Here is a 19,869-nt window from a genome sequence, read left to right as displayed (position 1 = left end):
ATAGAGAAAGATTGCTATGATTGGCTCTCGAGGATGAGGAAAATGAAGAGTGAGTGAATGTTATTCTGTTTTTTGTTTGTTTTTTTGCACATTATATCATTCTGCTTTAGTCTATAAACCGACAACACAGCTTTGATCTGTATTTTGCCCTGATTCAGCTGTTCAACTCTGTGATACTGTAGGTTTTGCGATGACTGAGCATCAGAAAGTTAGTGTATGTGTTAGTCATACAGGAAGTGTATCTGATAAAGTATAAATAACTTAAGCTGAAAAATGATGTTGAGACTGATACTTGGATCATTACTTTTGTTGCTTTTTATCAGGGATTTGTGAAATTGCAGTGTTTGCTATTAAATTTATTTTGGAGGAAGATAAACAACCATTTTATATGAGGAGGACTCATTTTGAAAGAGCTACAGTTGTACAAAACTTGGGTTTCCTCCAGCACCCTAGAGGGCTCCTCAGTTTGTGTAATCCTCTCTTTACACAGTATGATGTCTAAGGGATGTTATAGTAGGTTTTTGTTCTTGATATGATTCGAGACATGATATGGAGTTTATAATATGGTACAGGTTCAATACAATAGGATCAAAAGTTCAGTGACAACAATGACTGCAAACTACCTAATATTCATTCTCCCTTTTCTGGCATCAGTTTAAGTAAAAATAATCACCGTACATCAGCAAAGTGCAAATAATACTGTATTTCTTAACAGCATGACCATTATGCCCAATCTCATGTAGGTTCCCTTTGTACCACTTAGGCAGATGTGGCCCCTCAGGGCATGACTCCACAAGACCTCTGGGGGTGTGCTGTGATGACTTGCATTAGGACATTGGAGATGGACGCTTCGGGTACTATAGGTTGCGGGGTGTGGCTTCTGTGTATCGAAATAGATTTTTACGGGGCATTTTTGGCGATTTGTTTTGCATTGGCTTTTCTGTGGGATCAGACTGGACAGGGTTAGTCTTGGGTGTGGCTGATCCTGTCACCAGATAACTGGTATATAATTGATGATAATGGTAATTTTATGGCTGATCAGTGTATATATTTCTTTTAGAAGTATTTTGGTGACAAATTGACAGATTGGTGGATCTCTCTGTAGCTCTAGTGGTGTTTTTGAATCTTAAATTTTTTATAACTTTATTGTGTGTCGTGCATGCGTGTTTGTATGAGTGCCTGGCTGCATGACATTACCTTCCTTTGAACTTTATTGCCATGATCTATTGGATTTATTCTATTAAATGACTTTATTGTTATTATTTATACATTATACAATTATACATATGTATTCTATGTAATTGCTTATTTAAAACTGTCTATGACCATTAGTTCCCGTTGGCAAAAGTATTTCCATTAACTTCTGTGACTTCAGAGGTTCAAAGTACTAGACTCTAAAGCTTTCTTCAAATTTAGACTAGCAGTAATCAATAGGAAGGCAGGGCTTCTTGCTTGCTTTTTCTTATAGTACAGGAACAGTTGTACAGTACCTCAGCATCTAAATTTAATTTAATCCGGAGGCGAGTCCTTAAGGCGAAATTTTTGTGAAGTGAAGTGCATTTTTCCACAGGAAATGATATAAATCCAGCCACACAAAAAGTCTTTCTGATATTACAATTTCTAACACTATAATCATATTTTTGCATATAAAATCAATCAAATTATTTAGAAATTTAAATGAAATAAATTTGCATGAAACCTCACTTAACCTTCATTTATGATTTTCTCATGATGCCAGCTGCTTTAAAAATGAGAATGGCTCCCTTTTCTTCTTGCTACCGTTCTTAATGGCAGTCTTGGGCTATTTCTTTTTTTAAAATCTTGCCCAAAATGCAAAAAACCCACAAAAATATGTAAACTTGCTTTGCTTGACTTTTCACCGATGCAAATAAGTTTTAAACGGCTCCCAGACATAAATGCAACTTAGTTCGTTTGCTCGTATGCCGAAAATCCTTCATATGGCGAGGCAAATTTTTGTTTTTAATGCAAACATTTTTGAGGCAGGACAGTCGTATGTAGCTTTTGGTCTATTTCGGTATTTTCCCTCTGATTGGCTGGAATTGAGCGAGCAGTGTTGTGATATTGAGCACGCGCAGGAGAGAATGGAAATCCAATTTAAACTGCGCACGTGTGTGCTGCATTGAGCGAAAAATTTAATCTGAGTTTCACACTTGGGTTTTTGGCATAAAAATACGGGCATACTACTCCAACTCTATCAGGTAAACAGACTAGTCTTTTTGGGTCTGCCTGCTTGTTACACATCATGTGAGGGACGATGGAATGCCGCGAGGAAGAGCGATGAGCAAGTGATCGAGTTGTATGACTGAATCATTCACTGACCTAATTAAAATTGATAAATTAATAGAGTTTACTTTTACACTCTGTGTGTAACAGTGACTGTAACAATAGAAAATTTGTATATAGAAATCGACATTGTGCTTATTTTTTTTCTTGATTAATCGTGCAGCCCTACAGTAGGAGTAAGTCAGGAATATCTTGTCATTCTTCCTTGTAAATCATAGTGAGAACTGCGAATTGGCATTGGTGTGAAATTTCAAACGCACAAGTCTTCTGTAGGCTTCCATATCTCTAAGAAATAAGTGAAGAGATCTGCTCCCAAATTTACTGTATGATTTTTCACTTGGCCTTTGAAATCATAACAAAAGGCTTTTCCCTTAACTTGCCTTTAAGCCAGATATCATCATTTTCATCTTAAGATGAAAGATTTTGATAAACAGCTTTACAGACTGGCTCCGCAGACCTGCATGAACACTGCGCTAAATAAACATAACTGGCAGTTGTTTCCTTTATCTGAGTTCATAACTTGATTTTTTTTGCTTATTGGTTTTTGTATTTTGCCAAACAAAGGAAGCTATAGTGAGAGTGCAGAATCTTTCTTCAGGTTGATGATAGAAAAACTGATTTGCAAGACTTACAATAAAGCATGACACAGCTGTTGTTAGGGAACCTAGTGAGAAATATTATCAGGTTAGCTGAAGCATTTTTAGTAGGATTGGGATTATACAGTTGTGTCTGACTGTAAAAGAATTATCTGTTAGTCAGACTAATTGGGAAAGTACGAGGGAAGCATCAAGACTGGACATTGGAAAGTTGGCAGTGTGCAGGCCTCTCCAATAACTATTACAATCTGATGTTTCTTCATTTGGTCAGGTCTAGACTCGACATTATGTGGCACTAAATAAAGTCAGCTGATGACTTGAATGTACTGAAGGACCAGATTATTCTACCTGTCTTTTACCTTCTTTGATGGCACAGACATATTCCAAGACGACAATGCCAAAATTTATCACGTTCAAATTGTGAATGAGTGGTTCTGGGCGGGTGAGGAAGTCCTGGCCTTAAACCCATTGAAAGTCTCAGGGATGTCTGTGGTGGGGAAGGCTTTTTAGTGTGGCTTGACTTGCTCATCATCCATGCAGCGGTTTTGTTAAAAATGAATGCAATTTTGGATGTATAGAAAATAACACTTGTTAGTGCGGCCTAGCGCTTCTTTATGCTGTTCATACACAGGATTTATCTCTTTGCTATCTGCCATTTAATTTTCCACTCTCAGAAATTAGATTAGCTCCCTAATGACCACCAGAAAGCATGCCCTTGAGAGACGGCGTTGCAGGCAGTCTCTTTGTCTCGGAGGGGGAGGTGTGTCATGTTGAATCCTCCCTACCTATTGTCTACAGAGGGAGTCTGCATGTGATCCGGTGTGCAGTGTAAACTGACTCCTCTCAAAGCTGCTCTGTGAGAGATCTGAGTTTCCTGGGGCCCTTGTTGAGTGTGTGAATAAAATAAACAGAATCAGCCCCAGATGAACTTGATCTAATATGGCCTGTTTGTATCATGCAATCATGCTACTGTATGCATTATCAGGTCACTGTGAAGGCCATTGAAGAACACAACACTTTGTCATGTTCATGAAACCAGTTTAAGAGTAGGTTCGCTTTGTGATATGGTGCATTTAGGTGCTTTGTAGCCATTAAGCAATTCACATGATCAGTAGCAGTACTCAAATAGCCTCTTGCATTCAAGTAGTGCTTGGTACTGTATTTACTGCCCAAAGTGTGCCAAGAAAACATTCCCTACCAGTAACTTTACACCAGCTCTACCAGCCTAAACTGCTGATAAGGCAGGTTGATTGAAATTCTGACCCGACCATTTGTGTTCCTCAGCAGATATTCATCAGACCAAGCTGTATTTGCTATACTGTCCAGTTTTGATGAGATTATTCCCACTCCACTCTCAGCTTTCTTTCTTATTGGTTGACAGATGTGCAACCAGGTTGAATTTTGGAACCACGAATAAAGGTCATATGGTCTTTTGAGTCCAAATTGACCTTATTCAAGAGCGATTGGTTTGTCAGGGTAAGCATAGAAGTGGTGCATCCATCATGCATAGTGATGAAATGGAGATAAAAATAAGACAAATAAAAAATTAATCTGACAAGACTTATGCTAGTGTTTTAATTCTCTAATAATAATTGGCATGAAGGCCACCCTCTTCACTACATGTTGCAAACTTTTTTCTTTTATCAAGTAGGGATGTAACAGAACATGCATTCGTACTGTACAGTCTAGCTTTAACTTCATTAAGTCAGTTAATTGGAATTAATGATTAAATACCATTTTCAAAATGCCTTGGTCAAGATTGCTATGTTCATGAACATGCAGATGTCTAAGCATTTAAACCATTAATGATAATAATTATGCCAAACAAAGGCTTCTTAACATGATAAATGCTTTCTAGCACCTGAGCCACTCCCAAACTCTGTACCCTTGAAAAGGGGGAGGGAGGGGCGGGTTATAACGCGACACAGGCAGCACATCATTCAGATGAGTGATTTTTATATTTTCTTTCTCAAACAGCAACTGGTACAGTCAGTACGTATGCCTGAGCGTGGGCAATATGACCAATCTTTTAGAGACAGTGTTATGGTCTGGGGTTGCGTCACATGGTCAGGTCTAGACTCACCAACGTTATGTGTCAATAAAAATGAAGTGAGCTGATGACCTGAATGTACTGAATGACAAGGTTATCACATCTATGTAGTGTTTTCTTCCCTGATGGCACAGGCATATTTCCGGATTCAAATTGTGAAAGAGTTGTTCTGAGATCATGATGAATCATTTTACACATGAATTGTCCACCACATTGTGCAGTCAAAGTAATCAAAGCTTTTGTAATCAAAGCTAAAGCTGGCCAATGAAACCTTGGAGTATGCTTTTTTTTTTTTTTTTTTTTTTTTTCCCTCTTTGGTTGATGGTTAGCCTAGCTAACCCTAGCTGACCGTTCTTTGTGTGGGCTGAAAAAAAAACCCAGCCCTGGTTCTGTACATACATGTGAAACAAAAAGTGGTTCAGAGTGTGACACACAACACTGTCAATCAGTAATAGGATGCATTCATGCTTCCTGATGTTTTATTATAATATTAGTCAGCTAGCCCAGCTGTTAGTGTTACAGGCTAAGTGTGTGCCGTGGATTTAGGGGACGATGCTTCTAAAGGAGGATGGGTGTATTTGTATGGCTTTTGAGTTCAAATAGCAGCAATCTTTCTTCAGTATTGCTTATGCCTCCTTTAAACCCTCAATGCATGGTTTTAACCATTTGGATGACGTAACATTTGAAATATTTTAAATAAAATGTTTAATCATGAGCAGAGAAAATCAATATGAAACAAGCCTAGTTCTATTGATTTAAAACATATATGGGACAGGAAATAATTGGTCTTTGATTAAAGTTTATTTTGGTGCATAAACCAGCCTGAGGTTTTAGCAAAAGAATCTTGCTTGTGTGGTTGATTTATTTAAAAGCTGAAAACAGGTTTGTCGTTGTTTCATCTGCCATATGGAGTGTTTCTGTAGGCTTTGGTGTGGTTTCACTCAATTAATTATGATGGACGTATGTTTCCTAGAAGGGCAGTATAGCATTCATCATGTTTGAATCTTTGGCCAAAGATCAATCGATCTTTAAAAGTAACATGTTAAACCCGAAAGCTCAGCGTGGCTCCAAAGAGCCCAGGTGACTCAGCACCTCTCTGTGTAGTATGCTGATGTAGTAAACCTCTGTGATTTTGATGTGGGTGTGTGCATCACCATAGCAGTCTGGCACTGAAACGGTCGAGCTTGTCTCAAGCCTTTATTATACAGAGGTGGGTTATAATAGACTAAATAGGGGTGGAGAGAGAGTGTGTCGGCTATCTGGGCAAGGGAGTTGCCATGGACTGTGGAATGTGTTTGTGCGTATGTGTGTGTGCCTTGCTCTCTTTCATTCTTGCTTTCTTTTTCTTGTGTTGTCCTGTGAATAACTCTGCAGCGAAAGTTAGCATGTATCCACCCACAGAACACACTCGCCACACAGAAAGTTTAAGGATGTGTGGGATTTGTTGTGTCTGTCTGTGCTTAATGTGTAGCTCCAGTGTGTTTACTTCGTGCTACTATAGTAGCCTTAAAACTGCCCTGGTGTAAATCCAAATGGTGTCAGATAACTCCTCCTTCTGCCTTTTTTCTTTTTTCTTTTTTGGTAATCTCCCATGGCTTCAACACTTGTAGACCTGTCTGTTTTTGCAGGAGAAAGGGCTAGCAGACGTTCTTAGCATGTGAAAATGATGTTCAATCTCAAAACAGCCTTAACAATCAGCCAATTTTATTGTCATCTCTGTTTATGGCCCTTTAAAAAAGGGAGTGCCTAAAAGCAGTATTTTCTCCAAAGGAACCCACGTGACAGGAAATGTAGGCCTGCCCCATGTTCAATGTCACCTGGCCCCTTTGTGTGTTTGTTTGCTCACTTTGCTTCACCATGACATTTATGTTTTTATGTTGGTTGGCAGTGCATTGCTTTACTGTGAATTATCCCCATCGCTCTTGTATAGCCGACTTTTTCTTTAATTTTTATATAAGGTTAGCAGGGTCGAAACTTTACAGTAACAAGTATTTTAAAGAATGTTAAGAACATATAGAATCAGATTATTTAAAAGAATTTAATATAATTAAATTAATTAAAAGTTAATAAAATAATTGCCAACCAAAAACTAGCAATAGAATTTTATACAACAGTTAGTTCTGACGGAGTGATCTGATCGTATGAGAGGCATTCCATGAGTTATGATAATAGACCGTAACAGCACTCGGACGTTTAACTGTACGTATCAGTCTATGTCACAAGTGTCAACTGTTAATAATATAATATAATATTCGTTTAGTGTCCTGTTATATTCTTATTTATAGGTTTTTGAGGTTATGCAATTATTTATTGATTTTTTTATTTTTTTATGTATGGCTCAGCTTTTTTCCTAGCTGGCACATAATTGTGTGTATCGTTAAATAAAAAGTAAATTAATAATAATAATAATAGTAATAATAATAATATAGTTGTTTTGAGGTTTGTCATTTGGTTTGCAATTATTTTTATTCACTTTAATTATTTTTTTTTGTTTAATATCGTTAAGTCTCAAGCAACTGTTTTTGCATTTGCTGTTCTGTCTTTTCCTGTTCTGTTTAAACACCTTTCCATCAGCTGAATCTTCTCAGTGCAATGTCTACAGTTCCTGATATTGGCAGTGGAAATTGCATTCCTGTCTAATGTTGGTGTGTAAAGGATCATTACTTTAACAGGCTATAATGATCTGCATGCTGCCAGCTCAGCAGGTTCATGGATATACAGAGCCGTTTCTGTGGGAGAATGGGGCCACAATTATTGGTGGAACTGATACTTGCACAGACGGTGTTTCATCAGTAATTACAAAGCCAACTTCCACTAGAAACCTTATGGTGCGAGACTGGTGGTGTGAATATTGATTGGACTGGAATGTTCCGGTACCCAGAGAAACAGCCCCAGGCTCTGCTTAAATATCGGCCACAGTGGCTTGAAAGTGCTAATTAGCCTGTGCTCCAGTGACCACCGTTTTCTGAGGACATTCGCTGCCACTTTACACCCCTCCCCTTTTTTTTTTTTTACTTAAACCTTTTACAGGCTTTGATTACTTTCTGTTTTCCACATGTAGCCTTAAAGTGTCAATGCAATTGCTTGTGAAAAAAATTATAATAATATATATAATTTTTATTTTAAATGCATGTAAAGGACAAAAGTATATACTGATTTGTCCTATGCAACAGCATATTAGCAATACATTAGCGTACGTAATGTAAAATGCTGTTTTCTATGTACTCTGGCATTGATGAAAGCAGCCATTACAGCTTGACAGATGTCTGCACCTGTTTTTACTGCTGTCCATATGGACCTTAATTATACCTACACTTATACAGCTGGAAGTTTGCAGACACCCAAGTACCACATCATTTAGGGCTGGACAATAATTCAATATCAATATACTGTATATTGCGATAGAACTTTTTTCAATAACGGTGATATGATTTTTAAACACATTTCTGATATTTCGATATACATTTGAATATATGAGCCAACGGTTTTTCTCTCTTGCGCTGTGGAATTGTGGGTAATCGCCTCCCCTGCTGGGTCTTAGTGCTCGTCTCTTACTGGTATAATCAACATCCATGCACGCGTGTACTGTTTAATATAACACTGTGACCACGTGTGTGTGTGAGAAACATATTTAATTTTGTGTTTGTTAGCGTGTTTGTACAGCGCGCGTATAAAGCAAAAGCAAGTCTGATAGGGGGTAAAGATCTATTTTTCCTCTCCTCTGTGTATGTGTCTGTGTGTGCAAAGCCGAAAAGTGTATGTGCGCGCACACACAGACACACACTCGCCTTTACCCGAAAGGAGTTGGGGGTGGGAGGGGGGTTGTAAAGACACACACACACACACACACACACACACTCCTGAGAGTTTTATTTATTTGATAGTTTATTTCACATTTCTTGTTTGTAAAGGCGAAATACAAATAAAAAGTAAACCTTATTTTTTTTGTACTGTTTTTATTTAGAAAAAATTATATAATTTTAATAGGAGGTGCCTGAAGGTATTATAGACTAGTTTGCAGACATCCATTGTGTGTGTCCTCGGCAGTTTTTTCCTGAGGCTTTTTAATATTGTCCATATCGGAATTATATTGTATCGAACAAAATTAAGAAATATATCGTGATATAAAAGTCTTTTTGTTATGGCATTAAAAGAATTAAAGGGCCCAAGCATGTTGGCTTGAGTGCTGTTTTCGGACCCTTAAGGACCCCAGGAACTATGACCTATAAACTACGTCCAACACCTTATTTAGGTCTTTAATCTGACCTAGCTTTAGGAAAAAAATCCTGCTACCAGAGCTTCTCTGGTTACAGGGTCACATGTATGTGGTTTATATGGGTATAATAATTTGTCCACAATTTGGTCGCTTACTTAAATAAATGTATATTAGCAGTTGTATCAGCCTGTTAGGGACATTTCTGGGTGAAAAAAAAAGCAACAATTTAAAAACTAGTACCTAGTCCATCTATCTTTTTACAACAAAAGACAGTACATTGTAGACGAACAAAAGACAGAATTCAAGAACAAATGATGAAAAGACAGGACTTTTGTGGCCCATGTACAGTGTTGTGTGTTTGTTTGCAAAAGTGCATCAGGGTAATGGGTGGAGGGCTTGTCTTTGGAAAAGAGACAGAAGCAGGGAGGGAGGACACAGGAGGAGAAAAACAAGCAAACAAAAAGAAATCACGATAAAAAGAAAAAAAAAGGACATAAATGTATAACTTAAAAGTAGGTTACCTTCACCTTATTGTAATATTTATGGGGCCGCATTTATTCAAGGGGGTTCCAAGGTGGTCCAGCTTTTGTATTGCTTTGGTTGAGCTTGTCCAACATTGTCCTGCTCTGAGGCGCTCTTAACCTCTACAGGTGAGGGCTGCCCTATCGTTTGTTCTCATCTACATATTTTTGGACGAGAGTTGTTCTTGGAGGCCCTTCGAGGTTCACACCAATGATTTCATGCTTTTCTCACCTGGATGTTTTTGGCCTTTGTGGTGTGTCTGGCTGTTTCTTCCTTGGTGTCAGGGTACACTAAGTTTTGTAAACTGAGCGCAAACAAGTTACCTGGCTGAAGACACCATTATTTATACTTAAGACAGACATGAGGGCATGCATTTTATAAGATTAGCAGGAGTGTGTATGGGTGTTGTTTGGATACAACAAATAGTCATTGCAACTAGATGCCTATACCATTTCCTGGTGTCGTGAAAAAAAATATTGCTGCATTTTATTTAAAATTTCATATAGTCAGTTTAATTATAGAAATTACAAGTTTTCTTGTATAAATGGAAAGGAACAGGAAAGCTCTGTTTTGGATTTCTGACAGTTTTTAGATATGTATATATATTTGTAAATGCGTGTGTATATATGTATAATATGCATATATGTGTGTGTGCGTATATGTATATTATATATAAATGTGTATATGTGTGTGTGTGTATATATATATATATATATATATATATATATATATATATATATATATATATATATATATATATATATATATATATATATAGTGTGTGTGTGTGTGAAAAAAAAAAAAACTATACACAACCCTAGTCATGAAGCGATATTAGTTACAGGTTGGGAAGTACCACACTTCAGTAGCACCTACTGTATAATGACAATCATTTATTTATGTATTTCTTTATTCATTTGGAAAAAATAATAGATAAGTGACAAACAAAAGGTATGTGTAAATACCAAGTTAATTAGCCTCATTGTTAGTGTGTAAGTTGATCATGATGACGAAGCTACAGGAATGTAATTTTTCTGGATATAATTGTATTCTTGATGTTTTTAAGAAATAGAGACCCCCCTTGCATAGAAGAGCCTCAGCCATCTTCCCAGCTGATGTCCAGGCACAAACAATTCATTTTCAGGAGCACAAGAGCTGCATTAGATCGTTAAATAGTGGAGGTGAATGAACAAGTGTCAATTTAAATTGCAAATAGTTTATAGTCAAATGTGCCGTGGAGTGGAATTGAATCTTTGTACCCAGAAACGCAAAGCTTTTGTTTAAACGCACATTAACGGCCTGTGAATTAGATGACTGCCTTTTTTGTCTACCTAACCTGCTATTTATTTATTTTTTTGCCACCACTAAGTCCACCACTAGTCACAATCTCTTTCAAATTTAAGGTAACACGTTTGATCGATCTGATAATTCAGAGTGATTCCAATTCCCAAGTCTTGAAATCAGACCAGACCGTCCTAGACACCGACTGGCACAGCGCTGTGCTGAAACAGCTGCCGGTTCAGGAGTCCGAGCAAACTTTCCCACTAATGTGCGTGGTGATTGACTTTCCATTAGTGTTATAAAATTGTACAGTAGCGCCTCAAGTACAAATTACTCCCCTTTCACCACATTTTCCATTGGTATACTTGCTATGAAAGCACTGATTAGGTACAGGAGATTTAATCTACTGCAATTGTCGGGGACATCCTGAAATTAACAGCAAGAAAATATGGACAGTGCTGTTTGAAGAGTGTGTTAGGTCATGGATTCTTGCTGTACAGGTAAAAAGGGCAGCCAAACACAATATCCTCTATGTCATGCACTATTGTTTCTCTCTTCTGCCTTTCCCTTAATGGTGCTTTTAATAATGAAGGCGACTGAGTAGACTCCTTAAGTTCCACTTACACCCCTGTCACATTGGAAATTAATCTTCACTTGTTAATAATTAAGGTATGTGCGTGTGTGTGCGGAAGTCTGTGTCCTGCTGAGTAAGGGCACTCTCTCGCTGTCGGTTCGGTTGCCAGTTAAGGGATGCCATCTGTCTCTCTAGTAATATTTAATTTACAGTAACTGAGATGTACCAGCTGTTGAATCCAGTCTAGTGTTGTACTACAAAATTAGTCAGTCTGTTGTTAGCGGCTTTTAACTTTGTACATAGAAATATTGTTTCTCTGAAAGATGTAGGCTGAGAGCTGATCTTCGTTTTAAGCCCCTTGGCTGTTGGCTGGAAGTTGACACCATCTAAAACCTGATCTCTTTGTGGTCTAGCATATCAAGTGCTAATAATCAGCCAGCTTAGAATTTGGTATTACAGTTATAAACACTCAAGAAGCAATGTGATTTTGGATGCTTTTTCTTCCGTATATGTTCTGAAAAATAATTGTGATAGTTTGAACATTAAGTTATGCAACTACGGTTAAGATTTTCCTAAATATTTAATCATCGTTTAGGAAGATAAATATTATTGTTTTCTTTTGCCTTAAATAAACAAAAAAAATGAAAATGGGGTGCTGTAATATCTGGCACCGAGGTGTTAGCAACAGATTCTTTGAGTCCTGTAAGTTACAAGGTCAGCCCTTAGTGGTCTCAGTCCAAGACATCATATAGGCACTCAATCAGATGGAGATCTGGGGAATTTGGAGGCCAAAGTCAACACCCTTAACTCTTTGTCATGTTTCTCAAACCATTCTTAAATTATTGTGCAGTACAGCAGGTCAAACCATCTTGCTCTATGAGGGTACTGGCATCAGAGACAATTCGGTCTGCAACATTTTCAGTAGGTATTGCATGTCAATGTAAACATCCACATAAATGCCAGGACACAGGGATTTTCAGCAGAACATTTTTCAGAGCCTAACACTGTGTTTGCAAGCATGCCTTACTCTCATAGTGCACCTGGATCCATCTATTACCCAGGTAAATGAGGTACATGCACCCAGCAATCCACATTATGTAAAAGAAAACATGATCCATCAAATCTAACATTTACAGTACTGTATGTGCCCATTGTAGGAGCTTTCAGCAGTGGACAGCGGGCCGCATGTGTACTCTGACTAGTTTGCTACATGTTCACATAGCTGCAATGCACAATGGGTTCTGACACCTTACTGTCTTAGCCAGAAATAACTTTCAGCAAATTGTGCTACAGTAGCTCAGTAGTTGAATTGATTTTCCTAATATGAAGTAAATAACTTATTTTCTAATCTTTTCACCAAATATCACCGATTCACGTGTTCTGCGATGCTGCTGACGCTGAATAATGATAATGAAGACAATGACCGAGATATACCACGCATGGTGTGAAAAAGCCTGTTGTCCATCTTGTTGCAGTTTATCAGATACTTTATATAACTGATCTAAGACCACAAATGGAAGTGGCTCATGTCTAAATTTTAAAATATTAGATTTTTCTGTTTTTGAGTCCTGAAAAAAAAAAAAAGAAGTTTCTCAGTGGGAGCATTTCATTACCCTTTTCAGGAATTGATTATCTGGTCAAGATCACTAGTGTGTAATAGGTGGATTTCTGGGACCACTTTATATGTGTCTGGCGTGTCGGTTATATAGCAATACTGTAGGTTTCATGTGAGGGCTGCATTAGTTGATGCACAGCCATGTTAGACTGGAGTCCTGAATTAAAAATAAATAAATAAATAAACATATGGACCAAAATGAAATTGAGTCTAGTAAACTAAAAAGCGTTGGCAAAATCAAATTGAGGTGTTCAATTTGCTTATTTATTGAACCATTAAGTAACCTATGTTAAGAAGACTGAAACCTATTATGAATCATTTAAGTAAATATGAAGCATTCCTAAATTATTGACCATGGCATTGAACTTTGTTTATGAACATTGACCTTATATGGGCATAGTTTTGGATTACAGAACACATGGACTAGTACAGTATGTACTATTAGTAATTTGAATTAAGATAAAATTGGCAAAAAACTTTGATTAACAAGCCTGGTGGGTTTTGGAACATTTGTATTTTTTTGGGGGGTGGGGGGACACGCGGTGTAGGGAAGATTAAAAATAATAAATGGGTACAATGATGAAGCCTCGGTCTCAGCTCAGGAGCTCCTAAGCTGAGACCCAGGCTTCATCATTGTGATCAGACAGAGTGGTTCTTCCATCAGCTCCCTGAACACAAAGCCCTCTCGAGGGACTCGTTCATCTCAGGACCAGATTAAGCTGTCAGCTGGGGGAAGGCGTGGAGGCCAGAGATTTACAATGACATCACAGGATCTGCGAAGGCACCATTACACTACAACGTACAGATATTAGCCCAATATTCTTGCTTAAAATTTTTGACCTTTGACATTTTTGCGGTCTGATCTTATCTACTACCCCGTGTGCGTGTGTGTGGTATTTTCCCACCCATCTATTATAATTACGTATGTTTCTATTTGACTGCAATTGGTCCAGCTAAGATGTAGGGGTGTTAGGATTTAAAATTCATTTTCTGTATAGGAATATCACAGTTTTACATTTATAGTGTTAATTGATCAGTTAAAAAAATATAATATAAACTCGTATCGTATGTCTTGCATTCCAAGTGTCAGAGGACATCACTGTACATGTACAACAATGAAAAGGAACAGGAGTATTAAATTCTCTAATTGTTGTTCTTTCTTAGAAAGGAATGTAGTAAGGAACTTGATAAGGTCAAAACAAAATTGAAAGAGAATGGTACTGGAGGGAAATGCGTTTTAATTGGTATTTTGAAGACGCCAGCAGTAAGGTAATCCTACACCCGGGACTAAATGTGAAGCCGTGACACTGGAGTAACCCTACTTTGACCATCGCACCGCACCTTTTACTATGCGTTGGGGCTGCAAGTGTTTTTCCTTTTTTCTGGTTTATTTTACATGAAAGTTTTTTAACATTTTATAACATCATTGACAGGCGTTTATAGTGATGGTGTCCTTTTTGGCTTTGTGTGAAGTTCATCAAGAGCACATTCGTTAAAAAATGTCTTAAGCCATATGTATTATTTAGAGGTTTCTCAGTTTCCTTAGAACTTCAACACCTTTGCGCTGCTAGAGCAGAGGAACAGACTTGGTGTAATGTGTAACACACTCATACCACTTTAATCCAAAGATTTATTTATGTAAATCAATGATTTGTAGGAGTCACATGTCCAGAGGAAAGCTTTGTCTTTTTTTTTTTTTTTTATTAAATATTTGATCGCTATAATCCAGTGCTGTGTTCAGGAAATGAATTGACCCACTGACCATTAAATGTAATTCCTGGATTAACTGTTGATAATCTGTGATTATATGTCCATGTTAAGAGTTTTCTCCATGTAATTTCCCATGTACAGTTTCACCCATGTACTGGAAATGAAGAGATTTTCATTACCTTCCACCTGTATAACTGTGTGTGTGTGTGTGTGTGTGTGTGTGTGTGTGTGTGTGTGTTGGGTCATATGAACCGGTCATGTCTTGTCTATTGTGTACCCTGAGTGTTAAGTTTTGTTGCTACGGAAGCCATTGTCCTTGAGGTTGGATCTCATGGCATAGATCAGTGCACGCAAACATGCAGAAGCACTGTTGCTCACCTGCGGGATGCAAGTCTCTTTTTGTCATAAGTTTTTGGTAGTTGTTATAACTGAGATCAGATCATCAGAGGCGTTTTTTTGGTATAGTTAAAATTGGTGCAATATAATTACAAAATTATGAAATAATTCATAGGGAATCACTCGATAGGATACCAAGATACCTAGGTGCTGATCTGAGCTGTATTATGATCGTAGATCGAGTAGAAAGGCAACATTTTCCCACCTTAAATGCAAACAAATACAAAATAAAAACCTAAAAACATGTCTGTGTTTTCAGTGAAGGTGTGTGTGTGTGTGTGTGTGTGTGTGTGTGTGTGCTAGAATAAGTGTTTTGTTAAAATCTTTAGATATCTTTAGATATATTCATATGAAGGGCACATATAATTTCTGTTTTTTGTTGAGTAAGAATGCAGCCCTGCCTATCCTATCCGGTCATCATCACCCCTGGCCTGAACTGTTGAACTGTGTTAATTCCAAAGTATTCCCTTCCCCAAAAACGCCCCACATGGTGTGTTAATGTCTGCCATTTCCAAGACGCTTTCCTGTTAGTCTGTGAGTTTTCCATTCCCACCTTAATGTTCTTCCTGGTTTATGACCCCAGTCTGTGTTTTTAAAGCCTGGTTCAGCCATCTGCCCGGCTTGTTGGAACTTTTGTTCATGGGGTGTCATTTCACTGCCCTTAAATGACCTCAGTGAACAGCGTTAAAATTGTAGTAGCACTTTGGTTATTGATACCACCTTTAGTTGTTTAACATATGAGATGTTAAGCAGGATGTTTTGGATTTAAGTTCATCTAATTCTCTCTCTGTCTCTCTCATGCAGGAACATCTCCAGCAGCTTGTCCTGATGACGTTGCCCAACGTTCTGACCATCGCCAAGGACCCTTTGTCAGGTAGTGAACTCTGATGTTCAGTATCAGTTGCTTATTTCTGTGCTCTTGTTTAGGAAAACATGACAAGTCTTTGAGACTGATTGAGAGACAGAAGGACAGAGGGCGTTCAAATTATTAATTTCCTTAATGTAAGGTCGGTAGCCTTGTGCAAGATTCTTACCCCTTCACAAATCCCCTGGCTTGACAGGTCAGCCCTCACCGTCACATCAGTGGCAAAAGGTTCATGTTAGGCCTGTAATGACTGGAGGAAAAGGAAAAGACTGGAGGAAGCAGACTGTTGAGCCTGGGCCAGGCTGAGTGCTGATTGTACAGTAGGTCATGCTGGTGACAAACTTTTTGCTCCAGCAGGACACGCAACCCAGTCCCCAACAGAGAGAGTCGACTGAGTTTATCAGCCGATGACTTATCAGCTTTAATCATTATCTCAAATTCCTCTTATGTATTTATCATCATTTTTCTTTAAAAGGTTAGCAAAGAGGTCATGATAGAGCCCGCAGGAAAACATGGGACAGCTTTCCTTTTGTTATTTTTGTTGTTTACACCCGGTTGTCTCATTGGAGCTTCATGATAAGGTCGTGTTTTAACAGGCTGATCTGATGCACACTAGATTTGCATGTAGGTGATCAAAATAACCATGCCCTCCAGCAGTTTCCTTCGCTATCAGCAGTTGTTTAAGTGGCACAATCCAAGATGGGTCATGTTTAAACCAGCTTGGGGGAAAAAAATAGAAAAACAGATTGGCAAGAAATAAAATGTGGTCACATATTTTGCCTAATAACATGTTACTGAGTTTCAGCACGAAGCACAGATGATGACCATGTTCAGGCAAATGAAGATCGCTGTAAGGGCTGTTAGAGTAGGCAGATGTAGTGAAAGCTTTGGCTTTGTTGCAAAGAGCTCCTCCCTTTCCTCTCTGAGGATGGGGTACGCTATTGGGAAGGGCACAGGGACTCCTTGACAACTACCTTCTGTTCCTCCCCAGTGTATAAGTGCAGGACACTTGCTTTACACATGCATGCATGTCACTCTCATGAAATCGCAGTATTACAGATTTTCGCTTCATACTAATGTGTTATTCAGGCTTGGAGCTTGAAATTATTCGAGTGGTGGAAGGCGTGGCTCAAGGCCACCGAACATGCAAAGTCATCATTTCTGGGTTTTTTTTTTTTTTGGTTGGTAATTTAAAGTTTATTAAGGATCACATCTCTTATTTACACATTTGTACTTTTTTTATTTAAATTTTTCTCTTTATTTTTTTTTTATACATGCTACTTTAGAACATAAAATGGGGTGCATTCATTTATAAAGTTAATTATTACAAGTTAAGATAATTAAAAAGGCAATTATGTAAAAAAAAAAAAAAAAAAAAAAAAGATGCCTTAGTCGTTAATATTTGAAGTATCTGGCTTACACAGGTTTTTCCCCCCATTGCCTTTACCAGCTACAGCAGAATTTAGGGGGAAAATCAAGCCACAGAATGCACACATGGCTCTTTCTAAGTACCATGTGTGAGGTCACTAGTAATAGATCTGAGCTGAGTAATAGATATGGCATGTAGAATGAGACAGCAGGATAACAGTTGATTTCAGTAATAAAATGTAATACAGTAGATGTAAATGGCCTTAATATGGCAGCTTTTGGTGTAAGCAATGGATAGTAGTATTTTCTTGGCTTGTAATTTAATTTAAGGTTAATGTAGTTTTACACAGAAATTATCCATGAATGATGATAAAATGTTACAATTCATAGGAAAGAGTATGGAGGAGATGAAGAGGCTTTTGCTGCTGCTCCTGGGTTGTGCTGTTCAGGTAAGTTGAGCCTTCATCAGCCTTTTTGCTTTCACGGCTACTGTACCATAAGTAGCCATGCCTGAACATGTCTTCCCTTTTCAAGAGAAATACCCTGATTATCAGCGTTCCGTAAATCCTGTTAAAGCCTCCATGTCTCAGCTGATGTTCGTCTAAAACCTTTATATTGTCCCATGCATGCAGTGCCTTCCTACTGTACAACTTCCTGCTTACTCTAGTTCTGTCTTTTTATATCTTCTTCCGAATACAAACACTTTTGTTCTCCCACTCCTCCTCTCTCGCTCCCGTTCTGATCCCACAGGTTTTTCCTGTTTGCAGGAAAGAGGGTAAACAGCATGCACGTGTGTGGTGTATCACTTCAGCGCTCATTTTGTAACTCTGCTTTATCTTGTTCTCTGTCTGCGCATTTAATACAATTACAAGTGCGTCTGTCCCATGCTTTATTTCACTAACATGCTTCACAGTCATAGTAAAACAAGCAAACCAAAAAATCTTAATCATTGTGATTGTCATCAAATCCCAGCTTTATATATATATATATATATATATATATATATATATATATAATTTTTTTTTTATCAAAATAAAATAATGAAAATGCCTAGCAAAACCTGTCTTTGTGTAGCAATGCTCATTTAGTTGTCTGTCACTGTTTCTGAAGTGTGAACGTAAAGAGGAAATCATTGAGAAGATTAAGCTGCTGGACATTGAAACCCAGGCAGCTATAGTCTCCCATATCCAGGAGGTGAGTAAAAATAATGACTTTGTCTTTTCACGTAAAGCGAGCTTTATGTCTCTCTGTGAGAGTGTAATGATATCTTCGTGTAGGTGACCCACAACCAGGAGAATGTTCTGGACATGCAGTGGCAGGATGTGGGGGAGCTGCCCCCCGAATTCCTGGATTCACTGTCTCGTAGCATGGCCTTTCACCTACGAAAGCTCATTGATGAGCGGGATGAGTGCTCGGAGGTAAGCACTTTCCTCCCCTCTCAATGCACTTTACTTGCATTAAACTGAAGTGTAGGTAAAAGACGAAGAGCAATCCTTGTTTGAATCTGAAATCTCGTTTGCATGCATTTTTTTTTTTGTATGTGTGTTAGCTGATTTTGGAGCTGACTCAAGAGAGGGATTACTTGCAGTCGCAGCAACTCCCTAACTCCATAGGCTACTCAAGTGCTGACCAGTCCTCTCAGCCCTCTATACTCACCAAAGAAGAACGCCAGCACCTGGCAGTGGAGCTTGCTGATACAAAGGCCAAACTCCGCCGTTCCCGCCAGGAATTGTACGTAATGAATAACGCTTAGTCTTCATCTTTCTGCCTGCTTTGCGTTAACTTACGTAAAGTTCCTTGTTCTTACTTTAATACATCACTAGTTAAATCCTCCTGCACCACTGATTTAGATCAACACGTTGGTGCTGCTTCGCTAATCATAAGCAGCAATGCAAACCAACAAAAGAAATTTCACTAAATGCACCAAGATCAGTGAAAGTCTAGTTCTAAGGTTCTTTTTGGGGGGGGGGGGGGGGGGGGAATTATTAGGAAACAGTGTAAGTATTAACTGTAAGGTGCCCCACAGGCTGGATTCAAGATGAGCAAGTTGCTTATCTGGTTCTGGAAGTGGTTCTCACCAGTCTAGGTGAAGTTTGCCCTAAGAATTCATGACACGTGGTCTCCCCATCCACTAGAAAAAAAGATACCAGTATAAAAAGGAAAAAAAAAGGAACTTTTATAGCTTACATTTTTCTCCTGTTTTCGTACTGTTGCTTGGCACACATCTTTAAAACCAGTTTGAACTTGATGCCATCGCCAGCAGCAGAGAAGCTTTTACTATGTTTACTAATTTTTCTGACGAATTAATCTCAAGGGGCAAACAGGACATGATATCCCTGAGCCACTGGGCGTGAGTGGGTGAGGTGGCATCC

At 38.3% G+C, this 19,869-nt stretch overlaps 1 protein-coding gene across 5 annotated transcripts in view; it reads left to right on the top strand.

The window, feature by feature from the left end:
- The window catches only part of ccdc88c (coiled-coil domain containing 88C), a 54,839-nt gene that overhangs the window by 10,061 nt on the left and 24,909 nt on the right, over window positions 1-19,869 (top strand). For 4 of the 5 annotated variants that reach the window (XM_053509473.1, XM_053509472.1, XM_053509476.1 and 1 more), the window contains exons 4-8: window positions 16,069-16,138; window positions 17,888-17,946; window positions 18,608-18,691; window positions 18,775-18,915; window positions 19,047-19,228. In XM_053509473.1, coding sequence (XP_053365448.1) covers window positions 16,069-16,138; window positions 17,888-17,946; window positions 18,608-18,691; window positions 18,775-18,915; window positions 19,047-19,228 — 536 coding nt within the window. Of the gene's footprint in view, window positions 1-16,068; window positions 16,139-17,887; window positions 17,947-17,990; window positions 18,273-18,607; window positions 18,692-18,774; window positions 18,916-19,046; window positions 19,229-19,869 lie in introns of those variants that run through there. The other variant, XM_053509474.1, reaches the window with a different exon arrangement.

The sequence above is a fragment of the Clarias gariepinus genome, chromosome 13, assembly GCF_024256425.1.
Source record: "Clarias gariepinus isolate MV-2021 ecotype Netherlands chromosome 13, CGAR_prim_01v2, whole genome shotgun sequence".
Lineage (NCBI taxonomy): Eukaryota > Metazoa > Chordata > Actinopteri > Siluriformes > Clariidae > Clarias > Clarias gariepinus.
The sequence above is the reverse complement of the archived record's forward strand: the minus strand, read 5'-3'. Positions and strand labels throughout refer to the sequence as shown.